Source organism: Penicillium bovifimosum (assembly GCF_028826915.1).
Source record: "Penicillium bovifimosum strain IBT 22155 chromosome Unknown utg000007l_segment0_segment0, whole genome shotgun sequence".
NCBI lineage: Eukaryota > Fungi > Ascomycota > Eurotiomycetes > Eurotiales > Aspergillaceae > Penicillium > Penicillium bovifimosum.
The window spans coordinates 1,041,629-1,063,598 of NW_026622716.1; the positions used below are offsets into that span (position 1 = coordinate 1,041,629).

General features: G+C 50.0%; 8 protein-coding genes across 8 annotated transcripts; 3 read left to right on the forward strand and 5 right to left on the reverse strand.

Moving 5' to 3' along the window:
- Window positions 1-526: 526 nt before the first annotated feature.
- Window positions 527-4,145, reverse strand: N7515_009312 (uncharacterized protein; the record flags this gene model as incomplete). The annotated part of the gene is made up of 2 exons (XM_056670056.1): window positions 527-1,849; window positions 1,908-4,145. The coding sequence occupies 2 exons, from the start codon at window positions 4,143-4,145 to the stop codon at window positions 527-529; spliced, it is 3,561 nt and encodes a 1,186-aa protein (XP_056517855.1).
- A 436-nt stretch (window positions 4,146-4,581) lies between these two features.
- On the reverse strand, window positions 4,582-6,630 carry N7515_009313 (flavin-containing monooxygenase; the record flags this gene model as incomplete). Its single annotated transcript, XM_056670057.1, has 7 exons — window positions 4,582-4,901; window positions 4,952-5,158; window positions 5,206-5,706; window positions 5,760-5,846; window positions 5,901-6,337; window positions 6,390-6,527; window positions 6,560-6,630. The coding sequence occupies 7 exons, from the start codon at window positions 6,628-6,630 to the stop codon at window positions 4,582-4,584; spliced, it is 1,761 nt and encodes a 586-aa protein (XP_056517856.1).
- A 2,804-nt stretch (window positions 6,631-9,434) lies between these two features.
- Window positions 9,435-10,364, forward strand: N7515_009314 (uncharacterized protein; the record flags this gene model as incomplete). Its single annotated transcript, XM_056670058.1, has 1 exon — window positions 9,435-10,364. One exon carries the CDS (start codon window positions 9,435-9,437, stop codon window positions 10,362-10,364), a length of 930 nt encoding a protein of 309 aa, XP_056517857.1.
- Window positions 10,365-11,213: 849 nt separating this feature from the next.
- On the forward strand, window positions 11,214-11,474 carry N7515_009315 (uncharacterized protein; the record flags this gene model as incomplete). The annotated part of the gene is made up of 1 exon (XM_056670059.1): window positions 11,214-11,474. One exon carries the CDS (start codon window positions 11,214-11,216, stop codon window positions 11,472-11,474), a length of 261 nt encoding a protein of 86 aa, XP_056517858.1.
- A 266-nt stretch (window positions 11,475-11,740) lies between these two features.
- Window positions 11,741-12,076, reverse strand: N7515_009316 (uncharacterized protein; the record flags this gene model as incomplete). Its single annotated transcript, XM_056670060.1, has 1 exon — window positions 11,741-12,076. The coding sequence occupies one exon, from the start codon at window positions 12,074-12,076 to the stop codon at window positions 11,741-11,743; it is 336 nt and encodes a 111-aa protein (XP_056517859.1).
- An 812-nt stretch (window positions 12,077-12,888) lies between these two features.
- Window positions 12,889-13,185, forward strand: N7515_009317 (uncharacterized protein; the record flags this gene model as incomplete). Its single annotated transcript, XM_056670061.1, has 1 exon — window positions 12,889-13,185. One exon carries the CDS (start codon window positions 12,889-12,891, stop codon window positions 13,183-13,185), a length of 297 nt encoding a protein of 98 aa, XP_056517860.1.
- Window positions 13,186-14,109: 924 nt separating this feature from the next.
- N7515_009318 (uncharacterized protein) lies at window positions 14,110-16,938 on the reverse strand (the record flags this gene model as incomplete). The annotated part of the gene is made up of 3 exons (XM_056670062.1): window positions 14,110-14,990; window positions 15,048-16,842; window positions 16,897-16,938. The coding sequence occupies 3 exons, from the start codon at window positions 16,936-16,938 to the stop codon at window positions 14,110-14,112; spliced, it is 2,718 nt and encodes a 905-aa protein (XP_056517861.1).
- A 2,592-nt stretch (window positions 16,939-19,530) lies between these two features.
- On the reverse strand, window positions 19,531-21,318 carry N7515_009319 (uncharacterized protein; the record flags this gene model as incomplete). Its single annotated transcript, XM_056670063.1, has 3 exons — window positions 19,531-20,688; window positions 20,810-21,135; window positions 21,213-21,318. The coding sequence occupies 3 exons, from the start codon at window positions 21,316-21,318 to the stop codon at window positions 19,531-19,533; spliced, it is 1,590 nt and encodes a 529-aa protein (XP_056517862.1).
- Between the last annotated feature and the right edge of the window lie 652 nt (window positions 21,319-21,970).

Here is a 21,970-nt window from a genome sequence, read left to right on the forward strand (position 1 = left end):
TAACCTTAGAAGCCTCGACGTTGTACGGATCAGGACCCGGACAGGACCTTCAGAGAGAAAGTCCCTGTTGAAGTCTAGTGGTATCTAGTGTCTTGGCGGATATGGTACGCATGAGTTGGTCTTGTATGATTGTGTGTAGAACTATCTTGATATGAAGGTTTTCTTCCACTTGTCTTCTCCGGAACATACTAGTCCCGTTCCGCACCCAGGAGCAAGTCCGATCACGTGGCTTGTCTTGGCAAGGAGCGCCGAGCGACCCTGCTTCGACAGTCCCACAAGTCACAACCATATTTAGGTAGGGGATTGCTTTCATGAATGATGTTATATATGGTGGGCATCGCCCCAGGGGCCAGGGCGGCTCCCGTAGGGTCAGATCAAACAGTCTCGTGCATCCACCACCCGGCCGTCCAACAACACACCAACTCGAGGCTGCCCCAACTCCAAGTTGCTGAATTTCGGCGCTAGCAGGCCAGAGGCCACAACAAGCGCGACGACAAACAAGAACATTGCCATTGCCAAAAACAATTCAAACGTCGCCAACCGACTTTATAAATTCCATGACGGGCATCTGCAACGAAGTTTCTTCCGCCAACCACAGCGCAATTTGCTTCATTTCTTCGGCTGCGCGTTCCACCCACATCGATGACATGTTCGCCAATGCGCCTTGCAGGAAGATGACAATTTGGCTTCCATCCACCCCTCCAGCTCCGGCACTAGCCAACATTCCCAGTCTGGTTCGGATATGGGTTTGTGTCACAGCCATATTCTGATATGGATTTTCGCCAAGGATAGCTGGCCCAAGGCCAGGCATCCAGTTGAATATCAATGAGTTTGCGACAGCGGGTAGGAGCTCTTCCATTGAGCACCCTACTTGTTGAGAAAGGTCGTGCCAAGGAACCTGGGCATGCTCTGTCAGGTTTCTCTGTTCTTCCTGGACCCTGATCAGATATTCGAGCACCGTTTCCGTTGGCTGGTAGGCAATCAAATTCAATACTCCGCCAAAAGTCGGGCCCGCCACATCGGCAGCATCTGGTGCATCTATGAATGGATAGGTTTTATGAACAAACGGAAACTTTGATCGGCCCGCTTCAAGATTCAAAAAGAGCGCGTGTGTGTGGTTCGTATGCAGAATCACCATGAGTGCAAGCGCCGCTTTGAGCACGATAGGCGTTGTCAGTTTCGGATGCTTCCGTTGGAGGCGGATAAATGAAGGGGCGGCAAAAGTTATCACATGTCCGTCCATCATGGCACGTTCAGCGGATACGACGAGCCGATGTGTCGGATGCGGCCAGAGGACTTGCTTGTGGTCTTGCAGATCACGTAGATATCTTGCATGAAATCTGGCACCAGAAGCCGCTACGGGAGACTTTCGGAGTGTGTGATATGTGTCGGCCCAGGCCTTAAATGACAAATGACGCTGAAGTGGCTGACAGCCCAGCGCACGATCGAGGTCTTCGTGAAAGAGTGAGTGATATGTGATATCCAATACAGCGTGGGCAACTTGATACATATATGTCAGCAATGTAGAACGAGTAGACACGGAGGAGAATTTACCATTGGTGACGACAGCTGCAGAATTGGTTTCCCGAACAAACACGATGAGGGCACGGAACAATGGCCCTGGCAACATCGCATGGTCCTTGAAAGGGTAATTCATCGTGATGAATCGTAGGTCCTGCAGGGTTTCGACTGTACCATAATCCACAATGCATCGATCAAGTGTTGTTTTGTTACGCCGCAAAGTGACATGAAGACCAAGTTCCCGTCCCAATGCTTCGTCATCCACAACGATATACGAAAGCATCAAAGGGTTATTGATCAAAGTGGCTTCAAGGGCTGTCCTAATTGCCTGTTGCACAAGTAAGCTATCACATACAGCATGAAACGATCAGCTTAACAGCACGTACCTCCACGCTTGCGTTCTGAGAAACAATAGAGGTTCGAATATTCCAGGTGTCGACTACTTGGGACCGACAGATCATTTGGATAAAATCTGTGCAGGGAAAAACGTCTTCCACATCGTCCCAAGAGAAGCCTTGTGCCGCAATTTTCTTCTCAATCGCATTTCTTGTGGTACCAAATCCGCCTTCATCACCTCCGAGGTGGACCATATCTTCCACATTTGGGGGACCTGAAGGAAGCTCCTCGACGAATTTTGCATGTTCATTCGCAATGTCCTCTGTGCCGATCTCTCCGAGTATGCTTATCTGATCTGCAATCGTGTTAATTGCAAGCCACTGTGGAAGCGGAACACTGAGTCCCGTCTCTTTTCTGATCTTTTCCCGGGCACTTAGCATAAGAATGCTGTCAGCCAGCTGCGCTATGGGGGCTTTAACATCAAGATGCGAAGCTTGAATACCCAGCACGCGTGACCATACAGCCACAATATCACGATAGAGCTTTGGGGGTGAAACATCTTTGTCAGTGTCGTGGGATGCTTGAGATCGCGTGTAGGCAGCCACTAATTCGCTCAGTTTCGCCTTTTGTATTTTTCCAGAAGAGGTGCGAGGGTAGTCATCGAGGCTCAGAGAATCTAGTGAAATGAATGTTCTGGGAACATAGAGAATTCCCAAGTTTTCACGTATAGTATCTTGCATCATCTTCTCCACGCCATGGCTCGTAGCTAGCCTGGTCACAACCACAGGGACTTCACCTGCGATAAAGTCGTCACCTGCTATGACCTGAGGATCAAGAGCGTGGTATTGAGGTGACTGTGCCAGGAGTGTTTCAATCTTTGAAGGCGCGATATTTTCTCCCCCACGAATGATCATATCCTTCTGCCTTCCCACGATATATAATTGCTTTGATTGGTCGACAAATGCCTGGTCGCCAGTCACAAACCAAACACGGCCATCAGATTCGTAGAAGCTATCTGTTTCACAGTCCAGGTAATGGTCAATCATCGAATGACCTGAAAAATGGAGCACACCGGGAACTCCTATCGGCACGGGCAAGCGATCATCGGGACCACAGACGCGAATTTGTGCACCAGGAACAGGCTTTCCAATGGAAACAACCTCACCCTGCGTCATCGTGCTCAAATCTTCCATGGGGCCAGTGGAGATGAAGGCACCTTCCGTCATTCCATAAAAGTTTTCAATTGTCGAAATGCCGAGGAACTTCTGGCACTTTTGCACAACGTCCGAGTTCAAAGCCATTCCGGCGAACACCACACTTCTCAGGCTCTGAAATTTGGTGTCTGTTCCCTCAAGCATCTGCATCAGGCTATGTATCATGGTGGGGACCAACGCTGCATGAGTACAAGCTTCAAGGCCCAGTGTCTTGACCACACTCTGGGGGGAGAAATTGAGACCGGTTAGGACCACGCAAGCACCGCGTAGAAGTGGAATAGTCATGCAGATGTAGCCAAAAGCGTGATGGCTTGGGACAGCAACATTGACCAAATCCCCGGGCCCAGCAGAGCGAAAACTCAAAGATGGCTCCAACATATCGAACCACTGAGCTGCCTTGACCAGACAGCCTTTGGGAAGTGAAGTTGTACCACTCGTAAAGAAAACAGAAAGCTCTTCTCGACAAGTGCCAGGTCTTTCCAGTTTGGACTCTTCGGAATCAAGGCTTTGGATGAGATATTCAAACGAAATCCAGTTTTCCTGATCGCCGCCGAGGCATATCTTGACCATTTCGCAGCCGAGGTCTAGTCGATCGAATTGCCTAGCAGTTTCTGCATTGTTCGCTAGAACGACAATTTTAGCGGGGTTCTTACTCGTGGTGACCGATTTCACCATATGGAGAACCTCCTGTGGATTGCACAAGTGCTCCGGACTGATTGGTACATGAATCCAGCCGAGAGTATATGAGGCCAATGTGCAAATGAGACATTCCACTTGATTCTGACAAAAGACGAAGAACACCGTGTCATTCACCAGGCCGTACACCGCCAGGCTTTCTTGCAGTCGCTGGACACTTTGCCTGAGAGTGCCGTACGACCAACGAAGATAGCCAGGCTGCTCATGGACTGTGTTGGTTGGTGTGAGGCTATCGAACCCATACAAATTGGCCGGTTGATGGGTGCAAATGACGGCTAGGCTATCAGGAAACTGTTCGACAGCCTTTTCGAAGCGTGTGATGATTGACTGGGTATTCTCCGGATGGGTTTCCCCGGAAACCTCGCTCGGGGGTTGCATGGCGAAGAGGAGCAGTGGTTTTGTGCGAAAAAGATAAGACGATGGGCGTAATTCGAAGAAACAAAACGAACGGAATCTGATTTCGCTAATGCTATTTCCAGCTATACGAAAAATAGAACGTCAGACAGCACTGATATAGGAGAGTAATGCGGGGGCTCAAGTGCCGATCAAGAGAACTGGTTCGTGAGAAAATTGGTGGGATTTTGTTGATGGCATATTTGTATAAGATCGTCATTTGTATAAGATCGTCTAGATATCCACATGCTTGCAGCTTTACGTACAATAATCTTAGCAAATACATGCATGTAACACATGGTACATGTGGATTCACCGCAACCTAGTCTCGATTTAAACTTTAAGAGCATGTAAAACATGTTTCCTGCAAGATCTTTATGCATTTCCTAGTTCCAGGAACCACACCGCTCATTTTCATTCTTCATCGAGGCATCCAGACAATAATTGCACTGATCGTCCAAATCGACCAACAGGGCCAAGAAGCTCGCAAGTGCCCCACCAATGAGCATGTTATGGCCCGTTTCTTTTCGCACAGACTTGATTCGTCTGGGACATTCACCCAAGGAAACTTTTCTGGCACGAATCCATCTTCGGTGAGTCCATTCCCGAAGCTGCCGTATGGCTGAGTTGCAGAGCGGTGGCGGAGATCGAAATCTTCCCAGCGGATGAGTTCGGTGGCCCTATAGTAGTGCAGAAGTGTCCCGGGCCACGGAACCATAACTTTACCATCGTCGTTTTTATCTTGGAGACTCTTAGTACGGTCAATTGCGTTCACTTTAGGAGAGGCTTACACCACGAGCTGCACTGCCCAGACCACACCATTTCAGCCATTCGTGACTGAACCCACTTGTTGAACTCTTGTTGTGCCTCAATCCTAACGGAGACGGAACTCAGGTTGTCAGTTTGCAGACGATCCAATACCCTGATCATGTAGTTTGCTGCTCTTTCAATGCCCGGAATAGCAGATCCATTGACTGGGCATATGGGAGGATTGAATGCTAAGAAATATCAGCACGTACCACCCATAAGCTTCACACTGACCAACCGAAGAAGTTAGGAAACTGGGCCACCATGGCCGCCATGTAGCTCTCGCATGGTCCTCGACGATTCCAATTATCATCCAGGGAGGCTCCATCTCTCCCAATGATCGGAAACCGCGGCTGATAGGGCTCGAACCCAGTCGCATATACAATGACATCACACGGGTATGTCTTCCCCGATTGAGTAATAAGGGCGCTATCGGTTAGCTCCCCGATGCAGCCCTGCGCGTACTCTGCATTGGGCTGCTGCAAGGCAGCCAAGTAATGCTGACCTGGAGTGAAGCGACGACATCCCGCCTGAAAATCAGGCAAAAGAGCATTCAGCAAAGCTGGGTCTTTGACCTTGGATTCCATGAATGACTTGCACATGGCGGTAAACCGTCCTTGGGCTGATGTTCCATTCCAAAGGCCAGAGAACCCTGTAGCGACCTTTTGTTCAAGACCAATGCGATGAGTGTAATAAAACTTTTGGTCTTCTTGGAATGACCGTCTCTCTTGGGCGGTATCTGACATGAAAAGTTAGGATAATTCGGGCCTCCTTCATTCTGATCAGACTGACAATCCTTTTGGACGGAGCCATCCTCCGAAAGTACATGGGGTACTATCCAGGTAGGCCCTCGAGAAATATTGACCAGCTTAGATACCACTGTAATAGGCCACATTAGTACAGATCAGCCAAGACTTAGAGAGATGACCAAACCTGGTTGTAGGGCCGCAACACACTGCACGGCACTTGCTCCATTTCCAATGACTACTACTCGCGCCCCTTCAACAACGAGATCATCTGGCCATGCGGCGGTATGTACAATACGCCCTTGGAAGCGATCTTGCCCCTCCACAACAGGTATGCGGTAGTTGTTGAGTCGGCCGACGGCATACACCAACACGTCGGAAATCACAACCTTTTTTTCATTGCACTGGGTATGTCCAAACACTGTTGTCCATTTGGATGCAGATTCATCCCAATTGGCTGAGACGCATCGCCAGTGGAATTGCATAAACTTCCTGAGACCATGCTGATTCACCGTATCCCGAAGATAGGTGTAGATCTCAAATGCAGCAGGATAGAGTTGAGACCAGTTGTGATTTGGTGCCCAACTGAACTGATATGTATGCGACGGGACATCACATGTGCATCTAGATCTTCATGTGAGATATGGAAAGGACTATTTTCAGGTTCATATGTTACCCTGGATATCTGTTCTCATACCAGGTTCCACCAACGTCGGGGTTTTTTTTCGTAAATCTCAAGATCAATCCCGGGAAATTGACAAGATAGATCATGGGCAATCTGGATGCCAGAAATTCTATGAAGCGTAAGCTCGGTCTGCTGGCCGGTCCGAGTGGTTTAAGGCTTACCCTGCACCTATAACTACCACCTTGAGTGGACGGGGAACAAATGCGGTTGGCTGCAAATCTGTATATTCCATTGTGGATGTGAAAATAATTCCAATTCCGAAGACAAAGTGTTTGAATGTTCCTCAAAGCTACGGCTATGATTTCCATGATTTTATAGCATTTTTGCCTAATCATCTCGACTTGATCTGAGAGCTACTGTCACTATTCCCATATGCACTCACAAATCTTCAGCGCATACAGTGGATCCTTGCAACGAACTAATTGGCTCTAGTGGCCCCACCTGTGACGTAGGAGATCTTTGTCTGCATTAGAGATCTCAGATGCATAATGTCAGGCATGCAAGGCTGAACCTACACGATCCTGTTCGGATTACTTCGGTCATAATACTCACACTACTTCGTAAACCGCCACTCGCTGAACGTTAAAAATAGGGGATAACAAAGCTCTGTTGTCCGTTCGCGATCGGTTGATGTCATTATCGTCAACAGCATGACCGAGAAGGCTGGTCGCAGCGGAGGAGAGATGTATGTCGAATGAACATAAGACGGAATTGCGTACATTCTCGTCAATAAGTGCTAGGCTTCTTGACCTGTGGGCTTGCTCAGCTTTCATGTTGCCCAGGCTGTCGTTCCGTTATAGGGTTCATCATCATGCGGGCTACGGGAATCTGGAAATACCAGTTCCATGATTGCTAAAACTTGAATCCCACATGTCCGTTGGTCAGTGGGGTGTTTGATTTGCTTGCCATTGTAACCTAAGACTGACAGCCTTGCTTCAAGCCCACCGCCTCTTCCGTTCATTCGATTTTGCATGAGATCTTGCATGCGATCATGCGTCCGATCTTGCATGCCAAGAAAAGCGAGATGATATATGACCTTTGCATTAAATCCGGCAATTTTGGATGACTGGATATGGGTAAGTATGACCTAGGAGTTTGCCGTCGGACCTTGGAGTTTGCCGTCAGTTTAACTAAAAGGCACTTTAGCACAGAAGATCTTCTAAAAGTCTACCTCATGGATGGTGTAAGCTTGATGTTTGATGCAACAGGTCACGTGCGATTGATCAAAAGAGTGCTCTCCGTTAAGTTTGGCGATCCTGTATCGTTGAGTAGAATGAAGAACATTTCATGGACTGCCACCAATTTCACGAATCACCTGTTGCACACAGTACCTTTCTGCTTTTCAGGTCAGTACCGCTTGTGAGGTAGTCCGAGAAGCATAAACCCCTGGTCGAAGTCCCTTCTTGTTTCACAATCCCGCCTAACCGGGTCCGGGTATATCACGTGGATGCACGTGGTAATCCTTGCCCGCATTGCAGCGTCGATATAAGATCCCGGGGGGCACTTGAACTTCACAACCGGAACAGCCCACACTTCTTGTCACAGCCATAAATAAAAGTGAGATTGTGAGAAAACTCGATGAGTCGATGGGAAGTTCCAGATGGCTACCTCAGGCGCACGTGAACCAGCTTGCCCGCATTGAAGCGCCGATCTATGAGATCCATTCCAAAGAATAAGATAGGACAAGCGCCACGGGTTGTCACGACTCACGGCCATGAATAGAAGTCAATCCTTACGAAGAGAATCGTAGATACTCAATAGATGGCTCATCTTCATGTAGCTTGCCTCTGATGCTACCTAGACTTTCCTTCTCCTAGTGCGTAAGTCAGTAGTGTCGACAACCTCGTCGACCGTCGCGACATGTTGTTGAAACTCATGAGATTGTCCACTGTCAGTAACATGAGACTCACGGTTCACAGTCATTTGCAATACATCCTCGGCACCAAGGATATAGAGCACCTATTGATCGGTTCAGCCAGCGGCTTTTTTGTTCTTAGGCACTCTCCCATCTCCCACCTTTGCCTTTCTTCCATTTCTCATCCTTTACCATCCAATCGCTTGATTCGAACTTGATTCAAACACAAGCAAGTATTTCTCGTGTTTCCATCTCTTTCTGTGAAAGTAAGTAGACTTCAAAGAACCGAGTCATCTCTCGAGCTATCCTTTTGTCTGATACTTGGACTTCAAGACAAAGCTAAGCTCGAGTTGGAAACTGAAATGTGCCATTTCCTCTGCATGCCCAAGATACTAATATGAATGTTAGTGGTAGGTACGTCTTCGGTTCGAGAGCAGATGATTCGACATAATTGGTTGAGAGAACCTGGACGATCGAGACTGGCGTGGCCCATGAACACCGACGCTGACGCCGGGCGTGGTTAGGGCGACAATATGTCGAGACAGAACACCAGTGCGTCTGACGCCGGCCTCCCCGTAGAGGGCGACGATGACAAATGTAAGTTGTCCGCGACAGCAAGCTCCCATACCTAGTCCTCTGTTTGGCCAACTATCTGACGAGCGCTTCCATGGTCCTAGAGTGGGAACCATCCTCTATATAGTTTTCATCAATCCTTCTTTGAGACGTCGAATCCCCGCGACCAACAGCTACTAATTGACTTTCTTGATTTGCCCGAATACTCGGTTGTTGTTGCTGAAGACAGCTCTGCTGCCATCGAAGACTCTCCGCCTCACTGGCACCGGTACGAGGTTGACTGGTGGAGTTCTGTAACACCGGCGGGAATACCTAGTTGCATTAGACTTCTCCGGTAGGTCATATTCCAACACTCTGTTTGACTTTGCTGCTTTTGCTCCCAAGTCACCCCAAGTTAGAAGCAAACATCTCACCCTCTAATTCTAGCAAACTATTACATCCCACCTGAAGAGTTAGACACCACTGGTGAGAGAACTCAAGTGAGAAGTCGTGTCCCGTCTGCAGACTCGGGCAGTGACATCTTGTGCCTCGCACGTGAAGGTCTAAATGAATTCCAACGTTCCACTGGTGAGGGATCTGAAGTCAGTGTGAATATCCCATCGTCTGTTATGCCTGGACGCGACACCTCGCACGCCGCATCTCCAAGCCCAGGGGACAACCGAGTTCTCAACCGTGAGGGATCTGAAACCAGCATGGATAACTCGTCATATGATATCCCTGAGCACAACACCACCCGCCTCGACCCTCAAAGACAGGAAGACGATTTTTCAACCACTCGCAATTCCCTCAGTGCCGAACCACAATCCCCGAGTACGCATATCTCGTTGTCCGACATGTCTGGAAACAATACTTGGCACCTCCCGCCTTCAAATTGGGAAGACGAACGTTCTCGCCGGTTCTGGACCCGCACGTCAAACTCCATTTCCGAGGGGCCTTTCGTAATCTACGAAGATCCTCCTGACCGCGAAGAGCCAACGATCGAGCCAGAGGAGCCTGATGACGGAGCCAATAATCAGGAGGATGAAGAACTATTTGGTGACAACGGCCCTGATCAAGAGAACGTGAATCCGGCTACAATCGAACCCGATCTCAATTCCGTCGACACTTTTGAGCTGTCACCGGACGCTCCCATCGTCGAATTCGACCGACACCGTGACGACTATGCTGGAGATGGCAGCTGGCCCACTAGGAATGGCCGACGGGTACTGTGGACGCTCTGGACCGACCCGACCCAGGAAGGCGATAGCTATGATCTCACTTATGATGATCGGGCTATGCAAACTGGTCAACTTAGACTGGGACGTCGCCTTGAGAGCCCCTACGCCCACCTGCCTCTGAGTGAGCCCGCTCGGCGAACTGGTCCTCGTCGCACCGGTCCCCATCGCACCGGTCCTCACAGTACCCGTGCTCGTCGCCTTGGCGTTCGTCGCACCCTCGACTTCCACCGACCGGTGGTCCGCGCGACCACTCCTGAGATTGAGGACGAGGCGGATGATGAGGCCAGCGACGACCGGAACGAGGAGACCGAGGATCGCTAAGTAGAGACCCCGTGTGCTCTCTCATTTTGCTGTTTTTCTTCTCTTCCTTTCGCCAGGTCTGTCTTATCCTGGTATGATACCACTCTTGGGACGGGGAGATTCTTTCCATGAATGCGATGGTCAAATTTTCTTTGCTTTTGACATTGAGGTAGGTCTGTCACAGTCCTACCACTCTGTTTATGATTAGCGTCTCTTCGCTTTAGAAATGCACAATTAGTTCCTAAACTCTTTGCATTTCTTTTTGGATCTGTAATTGTTCGAGCCTTTGTCATGCTTGTATACAGTGTACTGTGTAACCTTGGAAGCTTCCACCATGTTAGTGAGGTCCTGGTTTCTTGATTATCCTTTACCTACATAGTGTCGCACTCTCGCTCACCTCCGTGTTAGTATGTCCTGACTCCTGAGATATCATGCATTCCAGTAAAAGACACATTGAGATGGAAAGAGTGAACAAGGATCAGACACTCCGGAGAGGCGAATAGTTATCTACTGATGGTTCGGGCATAGATTATAGAATGATTGACATTTGAATCGTCAGCTTTAAAAGCTGCAGACTTTGATGTCTGAAGGCAAAAAAAAGGCCTTGCGCATAACCGCCTCAGGCAAATATTGACACGTGCGAAGGTCATGTGACAACTGGTGAGTCTAAAGTTAACCTGTCGAAGTGTCTGAGTCTCAATGTCTCATTGGCAATTGGCAATTGTCAGTTACGCCCACGTGTGCGTGAACCCAGCGGATGTTGAGGGTAACCATGCCTGACGTAGGCGTGTGCTGTGCGGCTGCTGGTCTGAGGGCTCGTATGTGATCAATGGATAAATGAGATTAAAATGCTCTTTAAGTCTTCCCGACATGCTGCCAACTGGTCAGTCGTGGCCTTGCATTTTGCACTGCCTGGATAGCAACCTGACAACCGGTGATGACTATCTTCTTACCTTGGTTGTATTGGAGCTTGGCAGCCACCATCCCAATGCCGTCGAGCACGTCAAGATACACTATGAATCCGTGCAAAGTTCCCAATTATCGTCGCAGAAGACGTTGTTGCTTGGCGCGGCGGCGGAAGCGCCAACTGGCGAGTTGGTCCTCAAGACCACTGCCGTCGGTAAAGAATAAGACTGCCAGGGAGGGGTCTCATCTTGTCGGGCCTCCTTCTTAGTTTTTCTTGTATTAGTATTGTGAGACTGTCTTGATTCCTTGAAAGAGGGACTTGGTCTGAAGCCGCGTTCCTCACGCAGCTACCGCTCCTTCAATGACGCATAGGATTCGTGCCCCCCATGGCGCTAGAACAAACGCACTTCGGGCCTCCTAGGCCCTAGGGGTATTCGGTATTCTCTTTGTATTTTACTGGTGGGCGTCCAGTGGTACGCGCCCGCTAAGGTTTAACCTTGGTCTCTTTGGTCGTGCGCAGGCGTAACCAGCATAGGCGCTCTGGCCGAGCCCAGGCTAATCTTGCCAGGATTCGGATAGCTGTTTCCTCGATCATTTGCTACAGATGGAGCTCGATGAATAGATGGAACAGCTCCATTTTGAGTGCGGGTGTGCTGGTCGACCTGAATTCTCCAGATATTAATTGGGCGGCGCGTTGCTAGATTCCGGTGTACTCGGTGTGATTTTGGGTCGTTCTCCATAGGCATTGTCCTTGCCTTGAGGCACAACCATACGGCGACCCCATAGAGCATCTGGGGGACTACCACCTCTTGGTAGACACGGCGCATGGCGTAGAGGGATGTGACCCAAGGGGCCAAGTGGTTGCGATCATAGCCCGGAACGCTTCTGTTGTTCAGTGGTATGTGGCCTGAGTGGTCGATACTTTCAATAAATATCACATGGATTCCGTCTCGAGCTTCTCTAATCTAGGACAGCGGGAGCTTCGTCCAGCTGAGTCATTTACAGGGAGAGACCATCACACATTGGAAGGGACTTTCCATTTCTGTCATACATGAAGCACAGATACGATCACATCCTCGTCTCAGTCTCACCCTCTCTTCTCCATCTCCCCCACACTGTAGAGTGCAATAAGGACAGGTATCCCCACGAACGACCCATCACACGTCCTGATGCCTTCTACACGGTCTCATTCGGAAACGCGTGTTTCTGCCCTGAGCTTGTGTGGTCAGCAATATACAGAGGCCCCTCGGAGATGGCTGTTCATTCTCTCGGTTGTTGACTACGTCGTTAAGCTCCGCTGGCTCGATCATTGGCACTTCACGGTCAGGAGGATCTTCGTAGATCACGAAAGGCCCCTCGGAAATGGGGTTTGACGGGCGTGTCCAGACTCTGCCAGATCGTTCGTCTTCCCATCGCCTCGAAGGAGGGAGGTGCCAAGTATTTGGGTCGGGAGACGGCGCACCACTTCTCACTAGAGTATTCTCACTGGTGGTGTCTCGACTTCAGCTGGGATGTGATGGTTTGTTAGAATCAGAGGGTGAGACGTTTGCTTCTGACTTGGGGTGACTTGGGAGCAAAAGCAGCAAAGTCAAACAGAATGTTGGAAGATTACCTACCGGGAATTTGAATACCACTCGATATGTGCGCCGGAGTCACAGACCCCCACCAGCCACCTGTAATTTATCCCAGTCAGCTCGCAGAACCATCAGATGGAGGAACGATACTTACCCCCGTCAAGCGTGATGCTCTCACGCCAGCAAGGCGGGGGCAGGTTTCGGGCTGGATTCCTCCTCGCCTGAACGAGGTCCACATCATCCGGGAAATGGACAGACTTCCGGACGAATGGTTCGTCAGATGGGAGCTCCTCCAAGTCCTCATCCACATCGACAAGGCAAGACTTCAGAGGAGGTGGATCGTCACAGCAGCGGGGGGATGAGAAAGGCGGGGGAGGAATATAATTATATAAACGAAGTGCATGGTGAAGAATGATATGAAGCAAATGAGAAAAAGCCAGTGGCAATGGAGAGAGGAGAAAGGAGAAAGAAAGCAAAGAGTCCGAGGAAATTCGGGACTAAATATTGTTTGGAACCGTCTATGACAACGAGCAAGTAAAGAGGAAGTCACAGCTGACTGAAGTTATACAGTACCAACCCGTATGGAAGCGTTGTACGCTGGCCCATGTGACGGTCTCCGGAGGTTGACTACATACGCATAGCCACTATCATGTGTTTGTGGGTATTCTGGAAGTGGAATGACATGTTCGATAATACTAATAGCAGCTTCTGTGGAAGCAAATGGGGAGCGATCTTGTGTATCCAATAAACGAATGTATGTCTGATCTGTCTATCTGATTCCCTCGAAGGGATTTACGATACAAAAGTCACATGATACATCCTAAATAGGAATAGTGGGATAGTTGAGTACCCAGTATTGTCCCAGTATTTCCGACAGCTTCTACTATCTATCGTGCGCACCTGATAATGTGAGTGGGATTTGGACAGGTTCTGGTCGTTAGAAATTTTTATTCAGATGAGACCTGGTGATTCGACTCGAGGCATGAACAAAGGACCACCATGTGATTAATTTAGATATTATAGAAAAACGAGAGGCCCGGGCCGTACGGGCCCGGAACCAATATTAGATAGATCAAAACAACAAAAAGAAAACTCCTGGTTGGAGCCGACCAGTTCCCGCGAACTGGCCCGACTGGGTATCACAGTAGACCAGAAGAAACATGGCCGGCAGAGGACATGTTTCTTATATTTAAATTAGAACAGCACGCGTCTGCCGGCTGGTTGGACATATCGTTGATTGAAGATTCGATCGAGAGCTCGAGGAACGGTGTAAGATAGAAAAGCGCTTAATAGGCAATCTTCTCCTCGTAGATGGGGGGCAGGCCCTTCTCGACGTTCCATTGGATCTTGCACTTCTCGTCGAGATAGGCGTCCTCGTCCGTGATGGGGATGACGCGCTGGGTGTGCGCGACTTCCTGGGCGCTGACACCAATAGGGTCACGGGGGATCCAGAGGAGAGGGGGCTGTGAAGTGATGGCCGGGTGGCAGTAGGCATCGCGCTCGGCCTCTGGTGGGTAGGACATGGCCTCGCCGCCGCCGGGAACCAGCTTGCGCAGTTGGTGGTAGTTAGCGTATTTGTCTGGGCGGAAGAACTTGGTGAACAGGTTGGGCTTTGGCTCTGTGGGCTTTGGCTCTGAAGAAGAAGTGTCGACGACACCCTTCTCGGCGGAGTCGATTTTGTCGACGCCGTTGTCCGCGCCGGCAACACCGCTGTCGGCCGGAGCCACGGTGGAGCCGGTGGGAGCGGTCAGATCGTCGGAGTCCGGATTCTCGTACGGAGCGCCGAGGGCAGCCTTGTCGGCGGCGAGTTGTCTCTCCTCCTCGAGCTCGAGGTTCTTGGGCAGGTAGTTGAGGAGGGGCTCCATGGCGCTGTTCATGGCGAGGTGGAACAGGACGACAAAGACCAAGAAGATGATCATCAGGATCAGGGGACCGACGGCGATCTGGTTGGCAGCAGAACCAATGGCAAAGAGACCAATCAGACAAACGATGGATATATAGCAACCCACGGTGAGCTGCTGCAAACCACGAGTGTAGCAGCGACCTTGAGTGTCAATAGTTGCGTTCGAGACGTATAGCAAATTGTAGCGGTAGGCGAAGTAGAACAGGTAGAGACCGATGGTACCGAAGCCCATAACGAGCGGGGCAATGCAGGAGTAGATGATTGCTATGACAGTGGGTTAGAATTACGAACTTATTCATGTGGCATCGAGATTGAACATACCAACAGCGGTCAACAGGGTGAAGGAAGGGTAGACTGTGCCCCATCCGAGACCAGCCAAGCTTGACCAGCGAGAGTAGATCTTGCGAGGAGTGCTATCCAACAGCTTGCCCAGCACCTTGCTGAGAATCAGCCCAACAATTTGGAGAAGGGCACCAGAGCTGAACGACAATCCCTGAAGAATGATATAGGAGATATAGAAGTTGGATGCGCGAGGAATATTATTGGCCAGCAAGGAGGCAGCGGAGGAGGGATCATTAATAATGGAAGTGACGACACTAGTAGCTGCAGAGGCGAGGGTGACCACCAGGAAGACCTGGACAAGCTGGAAGGCGTAAAACCAGTTCTGAACGATCAATTCGACGGCAGCGAGACTGGGAGCACCACTCAACTTGGCCATCAGGCGAAGAATGATGGGCACCAGTGCAATGAGGACAGACATCAAGATAGTGGGCAGAAGACCAGTGATGACACCCTTGATCCATCCCGGAACGGAGTCGATGAACCTCAGGAAGTGAACCTTGTCGGTCAAAGAGTCAATGTTGGAGATGGCACCAACAACAGCAGTGGGAATAGCCCAGAAGATGATCATAGCGCAGACGAAGGCAAGGGTAGCTGAGTAGCGACCGAGGCGCTCCCACCACTTGATACGGAGGTTGCTCCAGATCACCTGGGTAGGGTCCAAACCGATGTAGCGGGGGCTCATGTGGAGGGGAAGGTTGTGAGCCACAGACTGGAAGGCAGCCTGGGCATCTGACTGGTGGTAAAATTCAACAAAGACGGACGAAACCAGCTTCGCATCTCCAGCACGGTGCTTGGCCTGCATTTCCTCAATTTCGGGAGTGAGACGGCCGATTTCAGAACGGGCCCAGTTGATGGTGTCGACCTTCTTGCCAATAAGCATCTTGAGACGGTGAGTAGGACGCTTCTTGGCCTCGACCCAACGCGCAGCGACAGAGCCGGACTCATCATCGAACTGGCCGTCGCCAATCTCAGTCTCAGGGTTCTCAGCCGAGCCCTGCTTCTTAAGGGCCTTGGCGCGCGCCTTGTTGGCAAGCACGATCAGTTTAGTCTCGGCAGCCTCGAGCTTCATAGCAGCAGAATCACGGTCCTTGACCTTCTCCTCGAGCTCCTTCGTATCAGTCGCGATCCAGACATTCTTGACCTTGTCGCGGCCGAACATGTCGCGAACTTTCTCCCGGTCCAGGAGATCTTGGGTAACGGCAGTGAATAGCACAGTGCGCGATGAAATTCGGCTGGCGTAGGCGGGCGAGAAAAGGTACGCCTGGCGCAGGTTGATATAGAATAGATGCTCGCGAGTCACCATGAAGAAGACGAAGGAGATAAAGATCCAAGCCGTGAAACAGTGTGCGAAGTAGCGACCGTATTGAGTCTCGTCGATGTTGGAAATGCTCAACATGTTCAATTGAGTCTGGCCACCACCACCCGTGGCATTGACAGGCCACAAGATGGGGAAAGTTATGCAGCAACCCACGAACAGGATGACAGAGCACAGCTTCAAGAAACGAAGCATCAAATACGCGTCCATTGAGTGGTGTTGCAGAACGTATGTGTCGGGAAGCCGGTACATAGCCTTGATCCAGTTCCAGGTTCCGGTCGGCGAATCGGGGGAGCGCTGCCATGGCTTCAGGGATCCAATGTAGGTACGGGGCATATAGGTTCTGCGATGGCTCTTACGCAGGATAATGAAGAGTATCAGCATCACCACAGCCGCGAGCAAGGCAGGAATGAGCGTGGTAAGCAGGGCGGACAGAGATGGTGAGGCATCGGTCTCTCTCTAGGATTTTTCTGTCAGTAAACAGATAGCTTGTGAGCGCGACAGGGGGCATACCTCTTTCCTGGCCACCAACCGGTGGACAGTGTCGAAAGCCATTGCGAATATGTTTTGGAGTATATCCAGAGTATATTCCAAGCTATATTCACAGAAAATAGGAAGAAAATGAGTCTTTCCCCAGGTTGTGGGAAAAGAAGAAAAAGGGAGAATCGAGAGAAGATAAAGTTTAGTCGGAATCCCATCCCAAACTTGCACAGAGGGGCCCAAGATCTACGATCGGACGACGTAATTCGATCCTCAAATTGAATTTTCGTGTTGATTTTAATTTTAATTTTAATTTTCTTTGTAGCTTTGACATGTGCTAACTGCTAAGTGCCAACTAGCTTGGAACTTCTCTAACTAACTAGCATTACTCCTTGACACCTTGTTGACGAAGGATATCCACTCCAGTAGCCACTCAGTGGCTGATCCAGACTTGATCGAAATGTGATCTGAGATCGGCTGGTTCATCGCAATCAATGACTCGGTCTCCGAGCACATGGACGATCCTTTCCTGCTGAGCTTCTACACGGGTCACGGACAAGCCCGATCTCAGCCACACCGGCCCAGCCACAGCTGAATGAGCTACTTCAACCGAGGGCGATCATGACGCTCAATCGACAGGGGTTATTGATAACTAGCGCAAGGGATGGATGCTGTGAACACTGGAAATACTCGTTGAAATGTGCTGAGCATCTCCTTTCGCCGATACTACTCCCCCATACATTGTTTGGGTCGAATTTTTCACATGGGAATGTCTTGGCAGGACAAAGGGTCCCGAGTACCAGGAACCTCCAGTCTAAGCGTCATACAATACAAATCAAGAGAGTGGAGACACAAGGGGAGCATGAATTTTGTGAGGTCAGTCTTTGACCCTCGTTTCCGGGGCCTTAAGTCTTGTCTTCGGGATAAATAAAAAAAATAAAAGGAACAGAATCCATGGTCCTACGTCGGAAAGACGTCAGGCGAAGAAGTGCATCCTCATGCGGAATTCGATATGAACGGGGTACAACCGTACAACCTACGGAAGGCTGAGATATCTCCACACCACCGAAGCGCATTCTCCCACATACCGCGTCGCCCACATTAATCCACATTAGCAAGTGAGATCACTGATCAGCATCTGATTTGTATAAACTCGGTTAGGACCATCTCTCAAAGAACTTCTGGCAACATCACTGATTGGATTGGGGCAAACCCCCAGTGCCCATGGTTCATGATCTGTCTATAAGGAGGTTTCTTTTTCCTCTTCTTGAGAGGCAGTTCATTATGAGACCAAGTTATCGATTTTCCCATTTTTGCGGCGCGGCTGAGATTCAGGTAAAGATTATGCGAGAGCTCGCTAACTTTGCCAACGTGCGACTTTAATGGACTGGCCACCGAGATCCTAGTCAATAGTGCAGTCCACTAGTTGCCCTTGGCGCCAGATTTTGACCCTCAGTGCCGATCCACAGGAGGGATTGGCTCCAGGTGTGCGATTTCATTCGTCGATCGCTTTACGACCTTGGCGGCAATTGGCATACGCACTCCTGTATGCATGTATGATGACACGACCGCAAAGTGGCAAACATGCAGCAAGTACTTCATGGTTAAAAGCATAGACACAAAAGGCACATTACCTTGATCAGAGAACCTTGTGTCTTTCCGGAGTAGGACTTCGTGGAGACACCAATGGTAATACCCCTGGAAGCTCCACAAAGCGCAAATGCCACCGTTGCGGGCAGTTGCTCACAACATACATCATAAACAAGCTCACAACCGTATCATTTTGCCTGCTGGGTCTCGGAAAATTACACGATCTTATCGTGTCTCCAGAGTCCAGACGCAAATCCATTCCGACCCCGCTGTCTGGGGGATATAACGTAGTCGACGCGATTCAAGAGTTGGCAGCCGGATTCGGCAAACATTTTTTTCGACTACTGCAGGTCGAGGCCGACGCTGATCCCTTCAAAGGTGTTCACTGTTCAAGCTACCATCGCCCATAAAAAGTCCACTGTCTTGTTAACAACCATGTGGATGTAACTAGCAAGGAAGCCGATTGGACCATGGGTCCTGACGACCCCGGGGTGACCTTGCGACTGCCAACGAATCTCCCTCGCTTGTTGTAGTTGGGAAAAAGACAATGGATCCTCAAACAAATTACTACGCCGTGATGCTAGTTAATCGGTATACACGAATGAATACCGATTCCCTGCTCTCTAGCAAACCAAATGACCGGACAAAAAGTCGCCAAACTGAAGAATGTCGCTTCCATCAGCAGAATCAAGCCTTATTACGGGATGCGATGCTGGATACCTACGTAGCATAAAATCGCCTGTGCAAACTTGCTCTGTGCTCCTCGCGGTGCAACAATTTCTATCGCCAGAGAAACCTGATATTAGTGTCCAAACTTTGGTTAAAATGCTTTCTGTGAGTCTGTGTGGCGCAAATGCGGGAAGTCAACTTCGTTCCCACTGCCCAGGCGCCCCAGGCTGGATCGTCTACCACGAATCCGTAGAGGATATGCCCTAGGTCCCGTCGATGTCAAGGGCGGTTCTCAGATCATCCTAATCAGAACCAGCCTAGCTTGGCAATTAACTCGCAATGTATTATATCACGGATGATTAGGTGGCGGTTTCCAAAATTGTAAAAAGCCTCAATTAAACCAATATGTCATTGATAACTAGGTTTACCACGTAGAAGCTCCTTTTCGAAAAAGTCGATACCACGAACAGGTGTCGACAAAGAAAGGAAACTCATAAGAATCTCATTGAAGTGGAACTGAAGTTCCGGCCGAAGCGTTTTGTGCACCTTGAGAAGCGCGCCAGTAGACCATCCGCGTTCAGGGTCTCGTAGATCGGAGTCATACCCTTCCTCTAGCAGTAACCACAGAAGGGTTTCGCACGCCGGGTCCCGATCGAGATGGTGGAGTTTGACCGCCGTGTTGAGATATTGGAGAAATCGAGCTGTCTTATCAGGGTTTTCCTGATATTCCCACAGCATCGCCGTGATATAGATGAGGGCCGCCGTTTGGCTGACCTCTTGGGTATGCGCGTCTCGAACCACATAGACGCGCGACTCTTGCGGAACCTGGGAGGGACGTGGCCCATTGGACAGGAGAGAGAATAGCGGACTTTGCATTTGGAACGCTTGAGCCCGACTGGGTACTTGGGAGAGGTATTCAGGGGTGCTGTGTCGGCGCATGAGGTCTTCGGATCCACGCAGAAAGGTGAGCAGCCATTGGTGATCGGTCGGAGTCATCTCGGGGTTTGGGGGCATCATAAGGTATCTAATGTAGTGTATGAAGACTTCGACGGGCCGATTGGCTCCTGTGCGTGGACGCATGAGCTGAACCGCGCGGTCGATATACGTCTGGGCCAGTTGCTTGCTCCCGAAGCGTCCTTCGTGCAGGGCCATTCCGCCAAATGACATTGCCAAGACACCCGTGTTGACTGGCGCCGAGCCTGAGAAGGCTTCTTCAACGGACTTCGCGGCATGGCCCACGTGGGTTTGGATTTCCCAACTGTCGGGTAAATCGTATAGCTGCGCTTTCCACCGTGCACAGTATGAAAGGACTACTGCTTCGAAGGAGAGAGGATGTCCCATAGCCGTGCGAAAGATCTGATTCTTTACGTGGAGGTTTTGTCCGGACCAGTACGACAACTTGTTCCTCCAATAGTCGGCCAATTCATGATCCATAGTGTGGGATTCGATCGGCAGACTAGAGAACGGATCCTTGCGAGAGGCATCCATTATCGTGATTGGAGAGCCAATGTGTTGTGGCAGAGAAGGGTGAGATTGCGATTTCATGCTCGGACACATGATTTGGAGCTGAGATACAACCACAGTATTAGCATTCGGTTCTGTCATCTCGGGCGGCTGAGCTTACACCTAAGTTGTCTGGGATTTCGGTGTGGCTGGCTATCTGAGCAGATGGATGCGGTTGCCATACCGAAGTATCGCCGTTAGGGGGTTTGTGTACAGCTGTCGAGACCGACACCGGTGGAGGCCCCTGAACGATTCGTGTGGATTCATCTATCGGGCATGGTGTAGAATTCGTGATTGGCTGTGTGGAGGGTATTTCATGCGACATTTTGCGCTGTTTCCTTTTCTCCTGTACATGGTGACGCATAACATGAGCGCGCTTTTCTTTGGATGACGAGTTCCGGTCGACAAAGTAGAAGTGTTGGGCCTTGGGTAATTTATTCTTCGGTTCGGCGGCGCGTCGTCGCCTTCCAGGCTTAGTGGTCTGGGGCCCATCTTGAGAGACAGGTTGTGCTATTGGAACAAAGCTTTAGCTTGATTGACCACGAGAGTGAGGGAGTCAGTGGTAGAGGCGGGGGGTGGAGGCATACCCGAGACATCCGTACCAGCTGGGCCTGACAAAGGCTCACCGTTTCGCTTGGTCAGTGTCGATACTAGCCGTCGTTCGTGTTCAGCCATGTCGAGCTGCAAAGACATGGGTTTCGTTGTTCGATTCAAGGAAGCGGTCAGAGCTGTAGTATCACTGACGGAAGATCACCAAGATTCCTCCAGCCAAGGACTCGGGATTTGAAAGAAACCATTGCAAGACACCAGTCCTATCGGGGTTAGTAGAGCCACGGTAGGATGTGCACGCAATGAAGGGTGGTCAAGGAAATGACGCTAAATTAAGACACTCACAGATGCAATGCGAGGGGCCATATAATTCCCCGAGTAGGGAATGAACGGGTTTCAGATGGGTCAAGTGTGGGCATCCCGGGGGGGAGAGGCGTTGTTATATAAGCGCCAAGTATCAACCATTTACCCAAAGGATAAACCGGCAGTCAGTTTTTGCGATTTATGTTCTATTTTTTTGTTTTAGTAATATGGTAGTCAGCACTGCCCTAAGACGTTTATCGCCGGTCTAGAGCAATCGCTTTGTTGGCGTATTGACCTTGGTGTTCAGTTATCCATCCCCATGTCCAGTGTCAGCCAGTGCCGGTAAATAACATCAAAATTCAAGCCTGGAATCTATTTCCCGGCACTTGAAACTTGGGATACCTCGGATATTGATTGTGGAGCTACATTTCTGTGTGCTTCCCAACTACTCCGTAGTACGGAGACTTGATTCAATTTCACCCCACATCCAACT